General features: G+C 37.2%; 1 protein-coding gene across 1 annotated transcript in view; it reads left to right on the top strand.

Moving 5' to 3' along the window:
• The window catches only part of UGGT2 (UDP-glucose glycoprotein glucosyltransferase 2), a 136,750-nt gene that overhangs the window by 99,977 nt on the left and 22,048 nt on the right, over positions 1-14,725 (top strand). Inside the window, exons 26-30 of the mRNA XM_061133771.1 lie at positions 3,507-3,586; positions 6,257-6,440; positions 6,919-7,077; positions 7,408-7,493; positions 10,886-10,970. Of these exons, the coding sequence (XP_060989754.1) occupies positions 3,507-3,586; positions 6,257-6,440; positions 6,919-7,077; positions 7,408-7,493; positions 10,886-10,970 (594 nt within the window). The remainder of the gene's footprint in view (positions 1-3,506; positions 3,587-6,256; positions 6,441-6,918; positions 7,078-7,407; positions 7,494-10,885; positions 10,971-14,725) is intronic.

The raw sequence follows: 14,725 nt of genomic DNA, 5'->3' as shown, positions 1-14,725 counted from the left end.
CTGTAAGCCAGGCTTCAGCAATCCGTGAACCATGAACTTCCGGAAGTTCAAGCTGGTTTTAGAAAAGGCAGAGGAACCAGAGATCGAATTGTCAACATCGGCTGGATCATCGAAAGGGCAAGAGAGTTCCAGAAAAACGTCTATATCTGCTTTATTGACTATGCCAAAGCCTTTAACTGTGTGGATCACAATAAACTGTGGAAAATTCTGAAAGAGATGGGAATACCAGACCACCTGACCTGCCCCTTGAGAAACCTATATGCAGGTCAGGAAGCAACAGTTAGAACTGGACATGGAACAACAGACTGGTTCCAAATAGGAAAAGGAGTACATCAAGGCTGTATATTGTCACCCTGCGTATTTAACTTACATATGCAGAGTACATCATGAGAAACGCTGGGCTGGAGGAAGCACAAGCTGGAATCAAGATTGCCAGGAGAAATATCAATAACCACAGATATGCAGATGACACCACTCTTATGGCAGAAGGTGAAGAAGAACTAAAGAGCCTCTTGATGAAAGTGACAGAGGAGAGTGAAAAAGTTGGCTTAAAGCTCAACATTCAGAAAAACTAAGGTCATGGCATCCAGTCCCATCACTTCATGGCAAATAGGTGGGGAAACAGTGACTGACTTTATTTTTCTGGGCTCCAGAATCACTGTAATTGGTGATTGCAGCCATGAAATTAAAAGATGCTTACTCCTTGGAAGGAAAGTTATGACCAACCTAGACAGCATATTAAAAAGCAGAGACATTACTTTATCAACAAAGGACCATCTGGTCAAGGCTATGGTTTTTCCAGTGGTCATGTATGGATGTGAGAGTTGGACTGTGAAGAAAGCTGAGTGCCGAAGAATTGATGCTTCTGAACTGTGGTGTTGGAGAAGACCCTTGAGAGTCCCTTGGACTGCAAGGAGATCCAACCAGTCCATCCAAAAGGAGATCAGTCCTGGGTGTTCATTGGAAGGACTGATGCTGAAGCTGAAACTCCAATACTTTGGCCACCTGATGCAAAGAGCTGACTCACTTGAAAAGACCCTGATGATGGGAAGGATTGAGGGGAGGAGGAGAAGGGGACAACAGAGGATGAGATGGTTGGATGGCATCACCGACTCAATGGACGTGGGTTTGGGTGGACTCCGGGAGTTGGTGATGGACAGGGACGTCTGGCGTGCTGCGGTTCATGGGGTCGCAAAGAGTCGGACCCAACTGAGTGACTGAACTGAACAAAAGCAAAGTACCTTCAAGTCTGAAGCTGATTTCTGTCATCTCAGCTTCCAAGTGTAAGCCATGTGGAGTTGCCAGGGAAGCTCCACAGTGTGAGGGACTCGGGCACCTTCTGTACTCTTCAGCTGTCCTCATGAAGCAGCTTCTCTCTGGCAGTATAAGATCACTGCAGCAGGCAAGAGAGAACAAGGGCGCAACCCCAACCCCAAATATATTCAATCCAGTCACATCCCATTGAGCAGACTGTAGCCAGCCAGCCGGCTGCGCCTAGTCACAAGTGAGGGGGAGGCAGACGTGTGTAAACCTGAAGATTTCTTCACTGGGAAGTAGTGTGTTAGTTGCTCAGTTGTGTCTGATTCTTTGTGACCCCATGATCTATAGCCCATCAGGCTCCTCTGTCCATGGGATTTTCCAGGCAAGAATACTGGAGTGGGTTGCCATTCCCTTCTCCAGGGGATCTTCCCTACCCAGGGATCAGACCCTGGTCTCAGTGTTGCAGGCAGATTCTTTTACTACTGAGCCCCCAGGGAAGCCTATAGATTCCATCACTGGGAAATAGAGGAGAATGGATATTAGAATACAGAAAGTAGACACTGAAAGAATATTCTGTGGCTTGTCCTGTACTGATAATATTAAAAGATTCAAATTGTGATGCGGCTTTCAGTACTTAGATTTAAAATAGCTACTCATGTTAGAAGGCATATTTTTTCTAGTGATGTTCAAAATTTTTGGATACTCCTATTTGAAATTACTCAATGCTTTTTAAAAAGACACATCAAAAAATATTCTCAGAAGTGGAAACTATTCTATGACAGTTTACTTTTGAAAACAAGCAAAAATAGTTGTCAAGTCTGGTGAAAGAAGTAAATGATCAAGCTGGGTCATACTGATGCATGTATACATCATACGTACTGATATATTATACTGATATATTCTATCAAATTTTCAAAATGCTGTTTCTCTCAGAAGTTGGTGTGCCCTGCCAACTGGGAAAGTGGGTAATAGGTGTCTCTTGTAAATGCATTTCTTAATGTGTACAGATAATTTTGGATCCCCTTTGCCATTGTACCTATTCATTGTATAACTGGGTAAAAGTTAATTCTTTAGTTGATTTACTTGCCTTATTCTTTCAGCATTTCTGTACCTTCAAACTTTAACTTCTTTAGGCACAATATTATTCTGTAGAAAGCAAAAATCAGTAATCATACTGATAAGGAATGGAGGTAGTATGATGTCTTTTAGTATATAAATTCCCTATTCCTATGGAGACTCATTATTCAGAAAAAAAAATTGCTTACCTCTGAAGCTTTTATGTAAACATAGAATTTAGGAGTAAGAAATATGGATTATACAGAAATACAAGATATGAAATTATATTCCAGTTTACATCATTGGTAATAGTAGCATACTTCCTTTCAGAGCAGCTCAGAACTTCACATATCTTATTTCGTTCTATACAGAAATTTTGTGCTATAATTTTGTGCTGTAAAGCATAAATTAATTTGCTAGAAAAAATGGATAGTGTCTCATTTAACACTTGGGAGAAACAGTGGCTCAGTAGCCTCCATTGTAGCTAATAAGAAGAGTGATAGAATGGGAATTAAAATTCAGAGTTCTTAAATGCTTAGTCTGTATATTGTAATTCCTCCTCAAACGTGTATCCTTTCCATTCCATTTGTCTGTTTTATTCTCCTTTTACACATGTCCTTTGTTGTCTAATATTTTCAAATCTTCACTGACTTGTTGCCTGTATAGATGTAAGGACTATCAGAATTAAAAATTCTCCTACTTTAATGCTCTAGGAAAATGAAAAGAGACTATTTTATCTCTATGTAGCCAAGACCTTTCTGTATCTTTTACAATGTAGATGAAATTCCATAAGGATCAGGGCACCCTTGCCATACAGTTGTGAGGTCACTACTTTGTATTTGCACATTGAGGTTCTAATAATTGTTTTACTTGTTCTTCAGTAGTGAAGAAATTTAAATGCCATGAAAGGAAGTCACACTAGGCAAAAGGTAGGCAGCATAACCTTTGGGCAATGATGTCAACTGTGTGGATTCAAACCTGACCTCTGCCGTGACTTACTGTGTGATCATGGGCAAATTGCTACATCTGTCTGTGCCTCGGCTGTAAAAGTAGCTGCGTCAGAAGGATGTTGTAAGAATCAGACTAGTTAACAGATGTCAAGTATTAATATAGTTCCTGGTGCATAGTAAATACTCAGTAAATGTTAGCTATTAATATTAATTTCAAATATGGGAATTTTTTTCTAATAGGTCCTTGGCAAGATTATCAACATGAAGTTAAAGTTGTTCATGAACTGCAGGAGTAAACTTTCAGAAGCCCCTTTAACGAGGTCAGTCTACATGAACATAATTTCATTTTGAAAAATTTGCACATGCTATAAGGGAGAAAAAAACATAATTACTACACCTGTGTTTTTCTTCACAAAATGCTTAGTTGAAATAGATCAGAGATAGTTTATTAACCTTAACTGATATAAAATTAAGGTAACCTAACCAGTAAAATTCACCCAATATAATTGCAGAATTTACATGGATTATGTTCATCTATGGGTATTTTAAAAAATTTGATTTAGAAGTACCTATTTAGAAATATACGGTGGGTTGCAGCAACATGGATGTACTTAGAGATTATCATACTAAGTGAAGTAAGTCAAAAGATAAACACCATATGTTATCACTTATATGTGGAATCTAAAATACGATACAAATGAAGGTGTAGGTTACATTTATTATCTAAGATTTTTGTCCTCATAATTCATTTTTCATACTTATTTTTCTTTTGTATTTCAGATTTTATTATATGTTTCTAAATCTCATTTTAGCCACTAATTGAGAGGTCTTCTCATGAGTACAGAGTTTTTACTCACCCAAGTAGGACTCCTCTCCACAAAGTCTCTGTAGAGCTTTGGGATATATGATAAAGAGTGAAAATATTAAACATAATCTAGCACAATTTGTTAGAAGGAAGAGAACTTGACTTCTCTAAAGTGAAATAATACCTAATATACCAGATAGATGCTGCAAGTGGTTAATAATGGTGCACAAGACAAAATCTGTTGAACTCGTTTTAACCCAAGAGTTCAACAGTGTCTTGTATACTTAGTAGCATATATTAAGAAAACTAGTTGACACATTAGTTCTGTTGACCTAAAACAAATAGATTGCTAGATATTTCTCCAGAAAAGACGGGTTTATTCAGGATCAGCAGAGAATTGCAATTCATAGTCAGCAACCACAGAGTGCCATGTACAAGTCTCTACACAAGGCAGAGGAAGGAGAACTCTTAGAGAGGAAAGGAAGTCGGGGTAGCGGGGGTCTATAGTAAACAGTGAGCCCATGGCTTCTCATGTCTGAGTCCTTGCCAGGGAAGAGGAGAAGTCTTTCTTCTTCCTGTTGGGCTATGTTATCATCAGAGGCTGTGAGTACTCCCCAGTGTAGTCTCCTGATTATATTTGAGGTTTCTGTTTATTAACTTTTTTTTTTTAACAATTCATAGACCTTAACTTATAAAATGCTGTCTCATGCTTCTCCGAGATGACAGAGGTTATGGGCAGGAATTCCCTCGGTTCCTCCTCTGTCTCCTGTACCTCTCCAGGTTTCCTGTGTGGTACGGGAAGAGTTGTCATCTTTCCTCTTGGTTAAGGTGATCCTGTGTTTTGCCATTTATTTCTAGATCCTTGCTTTTATCACACAGTTCCTTGTTCCATATCTCTAACCTCTCTACTAGCCCTTTTCTTTCAGTCTCAGAAGTTATTCAGTTTTTAAAAAGAAAATAAACTGCTCCCTTAACGTCCTGTCCTATGGAGCCCTGCCTCTTCCTTCTCTTCTCCATTCTTGCTCATGTCAGGTTCTCTTAAGTATGGCCAACCCCCCTCTTCATCTCTCATTCACTTGAACCTCCCACTAAAGTTAGTCTTTATCCTCTTTGCCACTGAATTATTTTTACTAATTCACAAATTGCTGCTTGCAAAATCCATAGGATACTTCTTAATGACATTTCTGCTGCCTTTGACAGTACCCGGTACTTGGTTTGGACTGTGTTCTCTTCACCGTCTCCTCCTACTCTCTCTGTTTTGACTCTGCCTCTGGGGATTCACACCCTACCTAGATTCTCCTTGAGTGCAGGTTGTGTATGATGATTTGCTTCTAATGAACAGGGTATGGCAAAACTGAGGGAATGTCTCTTCTGCAGTTAGGTTATAAGAGGCTGTGACTTCTGTCTTGCCGGCATTCTCTCTCCTGCTCTTGTGTGCTTCGCTAAGCTTGCTGGAAATGCTCTTGTGCTAAGGACTGAGTGCCATCTCCAGCCAAGCACTAGTGAGGAGCCGCAGGAGCCTGGGGGTGGATTCCTCCCTCATGGAGTCCTGAGATAACCACAGCACAGCTGACACCTTGATTGTAGTCCCAAAATAGTGAAAGTCACTGTTCTTAGTAATATAACTATTTCTTACTATGTAAGACACTGGAAGGTAAGGTTAAAAATACACTAATAATTGCTGATACTTCTGAAAGTTCTGTTAATAAGCAGCTGCTTTAAACTCACTCCTGTTTGTTTTTAATTGCACTTTTTAAATTAGTACCAGAACTTTAGCTTAAATTTTACTTGCTTTCTGGTTATCATTTCTCTTAATATTATTAATAGTGCTAAGAGCTAATAAAATCACTAAAAATAAACCGTGGTCACATTTGAAGAAGGATCAGTGAGTGAATTCAGATCATAAACTCCTGGAACCTGCATAAGTCAGTGTATCTTAAAGGGATTCGTGTTCATTAAGAAATAATTAACAAGGGTATATAATATATAGTCTTATAATAGATAATAGTATAAAAAATAATAATGATTGTCTACCACTTACATTAGCATTAACGTCAGTATAGTGTGTTTTTAGTCTTTTTAAGATTTTCTGGTCATGTTTTTAAGCCATTTGTGATTTTAAAATATTTTAGAAGAAATCTCAGTTTTGATCGCAGTACATATTTTATCTGTTTTCTGCCAACAGTTTTTACCGTTTTGTTCTGGAACCAGAACTGATGTTAACAGCTAATGATATTACTGGACCAGTGGCAAAATTCTTGGATATCCCTGAATCACCTCTTCTAACCCTCAATATGATCACTCCTGAAAGCTGGTTGGTTGAAATAGTACATAGCAACTGTGACCTTGACAATATTCATTTAAAAGATGTAAGTTATAAAGTTACATAAAGAAAAACAAAATGCTGTAGGGATTATGGATATAGGTTAATGAAGTATATGAAGTTCATCACTAGAGTAGTAGTATTTCAACAACTGGTTAATAACCTAGCTAAAGTTGTTGCAACAAGTACTGTTTTCAAGAAACTACTTATTTCTTGTTCTTAAAAACAGTAAAATTATGAGAACTGGACTCAGCAAGCACCCATCTGTGCTCACATCTCTTAGAATTTTGGTGCATATATCATGATGGTGGAGTCGAGCTGGTATTACATGAATGGAAGAAAATTAATCATAAGCTTTAGTGTTCAAGAAATTCACTTAACTGTTAGGTTCACTCAGCTAAAAGGAAGACTTGAGACTGCCCCTGAAAATACTTTGGCTAATAATAAAATAATCACGTGTATTTATTACAGAATTTACATTATGAGAATTACTAACCCCAAAACAATGACATATGTCCTCCTAGATTGAGAAAGCTGTCACAGCAGAATACGAACTAGAATATCTACTACTAGAAGGACACTGCTTTGACTTAACAACAGACCAACCTCCTCGGGGTCTGCAGTTTACGCTGGGCACAAAAAATAAACCTGTTGTGGTAGATACGATAGTGATGGCCAATCTCGTAAGTACATCCATACTCAATTAGAAGTTTTGGTGAAATCCTCTAAGTTTTCCTAATAAAAAGATGAAATAATTTTTATACTGCTGTTGCTGTATAGCTCCCAGGGGAAAAAATCCTTCAATACGGTAATTAAAACAAAAACGAAGTGGGTCGTACATTCAGAATATGCTTTTATAGGTTATTACAAAATCTTCTTTCTTAAAATTCATTTATGGAAATTATTCCAGAGTTAGTGGAATACTGTTGAAGTATTCCTGAATAATATTTCTTGAACAGTTGGATGTTGTTTTCATTCATGTAACTGTGATCATATTTTTCTCATCTTAAAAGGGATATTTTCAGTTAAAAGCAAACCCAGGTGCTTGGATACTGAAATTACGTCAAGGAAGATCTGAAGATATTTATCAAATAGTTGGGTGAGTTATATAAACAACTTTAAAATTTTTATATATAAAAAAGTTTTAGTGTGATATAACAAAGATCATCAAAATAGCTAAAACATTCACAAATGCCATTATAATAAAACGAAAAATACTTATAAAACTGTAACATTTATTCTTACTGTTTTGTTTAAAAAATACAAAAGGTATGCCTAATGTATACATCTTGTTCTTTACTCCATCTCCTTTACTTATTATTTTCTAAAGAATTTTCTATGTTAACACTGTAAACATATTTATAGTTTAATGACTATATAATATATATATCTTATATAGAAAAGCCATTATCTATAAATTCAGTTTTTCATTTTTATAGATAAAAATTGGTTTCTCAGTAATTTCCTACTCATCAATGAGCCTAGTACAAAGCAGATATCATCATATTTTTTCTACAAGGAGCCAATAGTAAATATTTACTGTCTGAGGGCACATATGATTTTTGCCAATATTGTTTTTTTCAACAACCATTTTAAAATGTAAAAACCATTTTTAGTGCAGGGGCCATTCAAAACTCACCCACCAACTTGATTTTGCTCACCAGCCATAGTTTGCCAACACCTGTAGTTGTTGTTCAGTCACTAAGTCGTGTCCAACCCTTTGCAGCCTCATGAACTGCAGCATACCAGTCTCCTCTGTCCTCCACTATCACCCGGAATTTGCTCAGATTCATGTCCTTGAGTTAGTGATGCTAGCTTACCATCTCACCCTCTGCTGTCCCCTTTTCCTTTTGCCTTTACTCTTTCCCAGCATCAGGGTTCTTCTAATGAGTCAGCTTTTCGCATCAGGTTGCCAAAGTACTGGAGCTTCAGCTTCAGCATCAGTCCTTCCAATGAACACCCAGGACTGATCTCCTTTAGGATGGACTGGTTGGATCTCCTTGCAGTCCAAGGGACTCTCAAGAGTCTTCTCCAACACCACAGTCCAGAAGCATCAATTCTTCTGTGCTCAGCTTTCTTTATGGTCCAACTCTCACATCTGTACATGACTGCTGGAAAAACTGTAGCTTTGACTACACAGATCTTTGTTGGCAAAGAGATGTCTGTGCTTTTTAATTCACTGTGTAGATTTCTCATAGCTTTCCTTCCAAGGAGCAAGCGTCTTTTAATTTCATGGCTGCAGTCACCATCTGCAGTGATATTGAAGCCCAAGAAACAAAACCTGCCATTGTTTCCACTTTTTCTCCTTTTGTTTGCCATGAAGTGATGGGACTATCTCGGGTGACCCTCCTGGGCATGGCTCATAGCTTCATTGAGTTATGCAAGCCCCTTCCCCACAACAAGGTTCTAATCCATGAAAGGGTTGCTAACACCTAGTAAACTTTTTTATACCTCTTAATATCTGTAGGAGGAGGTTTAGTCACTAAGTCGTGTCCGACTCTTGCGACCCCAAGGACTGTAACCTGCCAGGCTCCTCTCTCCATGGGATTCTCCGGGCAAGAATAGTACTAGAGTGGGTTGCCGTTTCTTCCTCCAGGCTTAATATCTTTAATTTTTCATTTATTTCAGCAAGTATTCATTGAGCACCTATTATTATAATAGGCAGTGTGCTCAACAAGAATAATATAGGGGTAGGGATTATTGTGCCTTTTTTCCATTGTTTTTCCCCTTTTCCTTATAGTGCCTAGAACATGGTGTCATTCAGCAGACATGCTTAATAATTTAAGTACACAAAGCTGAGAATGCTCAATTCTTTTTTAGTGCTTTTATTTTTTATTGAATGAAAAGATTCTTTAAATTCTGGAGTGCTTTACAATTTTCAGAAGTTTCACACACATAATGTCATGTAATTCCATATTAACACTTTTTTCCCTATTCCTCCAGTGCACTGCCCTCCTTCCCGCTCCCCACTGGTAACCACTGCTTTGTTCTCTATATCAGTCAGTCTGCTCCTTTTTTGTTTTAGTCCCTCATTTGTTGTATTTTTTAGATGTCACAAATAAGTGATATTTTTTATTATTTGTCTTTCTCTGTCTGACTTATCTCACTTAACATAATGCCCTCCAAGTCCATTTATATTGCTGCAAATGCAAAATTTCATTCTTTTTTAATGATTAAATGGCTGTACACACACACACACCCCACCCCCACCCCCGTGGCGTCTTTATCCATTCATCTGTTGAGGGATATTGTGGTTTCCATATCTTGGCGATTATAAGTAATATTGCTATTAACAATGAGGTGAACATCTATCTTTTCAAGTTAGTGTTTTTGTTTCTTTTGGGTACATACCCAGGACTGAAATTGCTGGGTCATATGGTAGTTCTATTTTTAGTTTTTTGAGAAATCTCCATACTGTTGTCCATAGTGACTGTACCAGTTTACAATCCCACCAACAGTGTAAGAAGGTTCCCTTTCCTCCATATCCTTGCCAACATTTGTTGTTTGTGTTCTTTTTTTGTGATAGCCATTCTGACAGGAGTGAGGTGATGGCTCACTGTGGCTTTGGATATTTCTACTTCATAAGCTGGAATACTTTTTTTTTTCCTAGTGATTATATTCCTGGGCAGGGCTGTGCTTCCTACTGTGGTTTAGGCACCTCATCAGAGGAACTGGGAGTAAGAGTCAAAGGCATATGATAGTCAGCATAGCCCTAGAATCCCCAGGTTTTCATTTTAGAAAAATTTTCAAGTGTGTGTTATAAATCTGACTAAATGCAAAATATCTACTAACTTGACCTCTGTTGTTTTCCCTCTTTGAAAAAATTCAGTTTTATTGTAAATGTTTTTTACAGTAGCATTTTTCAGTTCATAGTGAAAATACTATAAAAATTTTTTGAGCAAAGTTGTCATATTTGATTGACTTATGCAGTGTTGAAAACTGACAGTGAAATACATAATGTGTAATATAAAATAGCTTCAAGTGATGCAGATGGACATGAGAGACATATTTTCAGTCTTTTAAGTTTAACAATGTGCTTCAAATTTTTGGTATTTGAAAATGGCTAATAGATACTGAAAAATAGTTGTATGGTGTACAATTCCTTTTGTTATGCTTTATAAACAACTGAAAGTCTAGAAAATGTTTCATATTTTAATTATCATTGCAATATATGAAAGATTGCTTTTGTGATAATCTTACTATACAGTATTAAAGATAAGCTATAATCTACTTTTTTGAGTTAGGCGATATCAAGTTTAGTGAGTTATTTGTGTATAATCTTATTTATATTAAGTTAAAATTTGGTAATTTTGAAAATTATAGTGTATTGCAGCATACCTTAATTGACTATGCAAACAGTAAATATTACATATGCACAAATAAGATTATACTTATTGTTTCAGAATGAATTTATTCTGTGATTTGTATGATTATAATTGTATGTCTTTTCTTAAATTGGGCATAAACACTTACATGTTTTTGTGCTTCTAGGCATGAAGGAACTGACTCTCCACCAGACCTAGGAGATGTTGTCGTTGTTATAAACAGCTTCAAAAGCAAAATACTGCAAGTACAAGTGTGTGAGGCCAAAACACTTCATAGACTTTGTTCTTAATGTTAAGGGAATTATCTTTTTTGTTCTCAATTAATTTTTATTTTACAAGTAATTTCACAGTTTTACTACCTAAAATGTCATATTGAAATTCTGGCAATGGAAGGAGGAAGAGAATTAAATCATGAAGGGAAAGCAGCACACTTAAACATAGAAGAAAAGAATTTTTTTAAGTTATGATGTATCTACTATATTTGCAGCCAAGTAATGTTATAAACTGTGCTCCCCTGGTGGCTTAGCAGTGAAGAATCCTCTGGAGATGCAGGAGACGTGAGTTTAATCCCGTGTGTCAGGAAGATCCCCTGGAGGAGGGCATGGCAACCCACTCCAGTATTCTTTCCTGTTGTATCCTACAGACAGAGGAGCCTGGTGGGCTACAGCCCATGGGGTCACAAAGAGTCAGACATGAGTGAAACAAGTGAGCACAGTCTTATAAATTAGGCTTTGGAGATGAGATTGGGAATGCATGTTGAAAAGCTATCCCTTTCAATAGGAAAAACAAAGTGATGTTTCTTTCCTTTACAGAAACAAAAACCGCAAAATTTTTAATGATGGCAGCATTAATTCTTTTGGATGAACCCACCTACTTAATACTTGAAATCAGTAAAAAAAAAAAAAAAAAAGATTGTTGGGTGAAATGTTTATTAACATTTTAAAAGCAATGAGGAGCTGACAGTAATGATAACAAGGAAATACAAAACCAAAATTAAACATAAAATGAGAGCCTAGTGAAATGAGCAAGCACAGAAGCTTCTTATAACCCAAGAAAGCTGCTGTGGCCCTCGAACATTTGTCCATTCTGGTTCACTTGAACTATCACTGTGATTTAATTTGCAAGGTGATGGGGACATAAATTAATTAAAACCCTGGACCCTGACAAAGAAGACCCTCTCTGCTATAAGCTGGCTATAGCTTCAGGGGAAGGATGAACCATAGTAAAGGATACCACACAGTCTTTTAGCCAAAATTGAAGAAGTGAAGTGAACTCGCTCAGTCGTGTCCAACTCTTTGCGACCCCATGGACTGTAGCCCACCAGGCTCCTCTGTCCATGGGATTCTCCAGGCAAGAATACTGGAGTGGGTTGCCATTTCCTTCTCCAGGGGATCTTCCCGACCCATGGATCGAACCCAGGTCTCCCGCATTGCAGGCAGACACTTCAACCTCTGAGCCACCAGGGAATCCCTAGCCAAAATTAATAGCATCTAAATAATGGCAAAGGACAGGGAAGCCTGGCATACTGCAGCCCATGGGTTACAAAGAGTCAGATATGACTTAGCAACAACAACATGGTATTGTTTGAACAACAACAACAAAGCAATCAAGGGAACCCTGAACCTTGAATTTGTACTAAAATGGTTCCAGATAGATAAGGTTTTATAGGCATCTGACAGAAATATCCATATATCTCTGGAATAAGACTACTATATCCAAATACACAAAACCAGCAGAAACAGTGAGTAACAGAAAGCAAATAAACAAACACTCCATATGTTAGCATTATTGACAGAGACACTGAAACTATGCCTACAGTGTTTAAAGAAATAAAAGACAAGCTTGAAAACAATTGCAGGGAGGAAAAAAACTATAAAAAGGGCATATCTGATCTGTTTTAAAGTAGAACTTCTAAAACTGAGCAATACAATGACAAGAGAACTCAGTTTTTTGCTTTAACAGGCCTCAAGAGATAGTGAGTTGGAAGATAGACCAAGAGAAGTATCCTATATGCAACAGAGACATGGAAAAAGAGGAATATACAATAGAGAGTATATAAAAGGCAGAGGATAGAGTGTGAACTCTAAGACAACAGGGTTACATTTAAACCTGACTCTGCCGCTCACTCGCTATGTGACCTTGGACAGATTGCTTAACCTCTTTCTAACTCATTTTTCTTATCTATAATACAGAGTTAATAATGGAATCCTCCTTATATGTCTGCCATAAGGGTAAGGTAATTAAACTTTATAAAATACTTTTGAGTGTTTAATAAAATCCATTTAAGTGGAGTTCAAGAAGGTGATGAAAGACAGAGTGAGGTACAGGTATTATTTGAAGCATAATAGTAGGCAACCAGAACTCTTAACTTATATATTGCATAGATCTTAAACTACCAAATTAATCAGAATTTGCCTTGCATCCCACATCATAACCTGTTCCTTATCACCTCTGCTGTTTATCCTTGATCAGTGTATACATGTTGTTTACACTCACCTTTGATGCTATTTTTACTGTATTGACCTTGGCATCTTTTCTCAGGAGCGGAAACTTACATTCTGGCCTTGATACATTTCCTTCTAATCATTTCAAATGAAAACCCCATAAACTCAGAGCAGCTGCTTAAGTTACCAAGCCAACCCAAATCGTTTAGGACCAGCATTCCAGCTAGTATTGTCCTAGCCCTACAAACAGGAAAGAAAAATATTTTTTCTGCTGGGAGACTTCAGGTGTTTTAAATTTGAGGAATTTTGACCATTGAAAAATTTCTGTATTAAGTTTTCTTTTTGATGAGCTGAATTTTTTCACTCTCCATATTGGCTCTAATTTTACCTATTCTTGCCTGGTATAGAGCAGGTCTGACTCCTTCACCGAAGTCATCAAATCTTTGTTGAGGATGATAGTCATGCCATGCCTGAAGACGTTCTACAGCCTAACCATACCTAGGTCCTTCAGTTGTTTTTTAATAACAGTTCTATCTGCTCACCTTCTGTGTTTCCAAATTACACAAAAGGATGGGAAAAAGGGAAGAGAAAAGATAAGCAACATAAAGGGTCAGCCCATGAATTCCAGCAGCTCACCACTAGGAATTCCAGGAAGGAAGAACAGAAAATGGAGGAGGGAAAGTATCCCACAGATAAAGAGAGGCAAACATATTCACATCAAGGGGTCCACAAATTAGAATGAGTGATAAATGGCCCACACAAGATCCTAGAAACTACCAAAGAGAAAAGACAAGTCACTTCAATGACGTTAGAATGACTCTAACAGTAGCATCAGATGTTTTATTTTTCAAGACAACGAAACAAAGACTTCAGTGTTTTGAGGACAGTTATTTTGAACCTGGGATTCTGTAGGCAAGTATTCTCTGAAGGGTGACGATTTAGAAAAATTACCTTTCACACCTGTTCTTGAAGGTGTTTGCCATCACAAAGAGAATGAAGAACAAGAAAGAGGAAAATAGGTATTTCAAGAAATGATGAAATTAATGTGAAAACCAACGCAAAGAAAGCTTGAAAGAAGCAATTCATTGTTAAGCCCCAAGAAAAATGTGTTCAGAAAGATAGGAATTCCAGATGATTAAGTAACATGAATAATAAATTGGAAAATATTAGGTATATAATGAAGAAATATCTTACCACAAGAAAAATACAATAAAATTCCAAGAAAAAAATGCTTATCTATTGATGTGAGAAAGCAGAATCCGTGTGAACCGGGAAGAGTATGGTGGTCATACCATCATAACTGTGGAGGAAATGTAGTAACCTTTCAGACTCAATTGAGCAGTATTTACAGTGTCACAATATGTACTTTTTATTGATTTTTCAAGTTGTAGAATAAACAATGCAAAAGATAGTTATATTGACCAAGGTAAATGTAAATTTTATCCATATTTACAATGCCAAAGTAAAGGTTTAGCTAATATAAGTTGAGACAAAGGGAAAAGGTAGAGATGCTGGTATCCTTATCACAGGATATGTGCAAGAGAAACTGTTGAATTTGTTGG

The sequence above is a fragment of the Dama dama genome, chromosome 30 (genome assembly GCF_033118175.1).
Source record: "Dama dama isolate Ldn47 chromosome 30, ASM3311817v1, whole genome shotgun sequence".
Taxonomy (NCBI): Eukaryota; Metazoa; Chordata; class Mammalia; order Artiodactyla; family Cervidae; genus Dama; species Dama dama.
The sequence above is the reverse complement of the archived record's forward strand: the minus strand, read 5'-3'. Positions and strand labels throughout refer to the sequence as shown.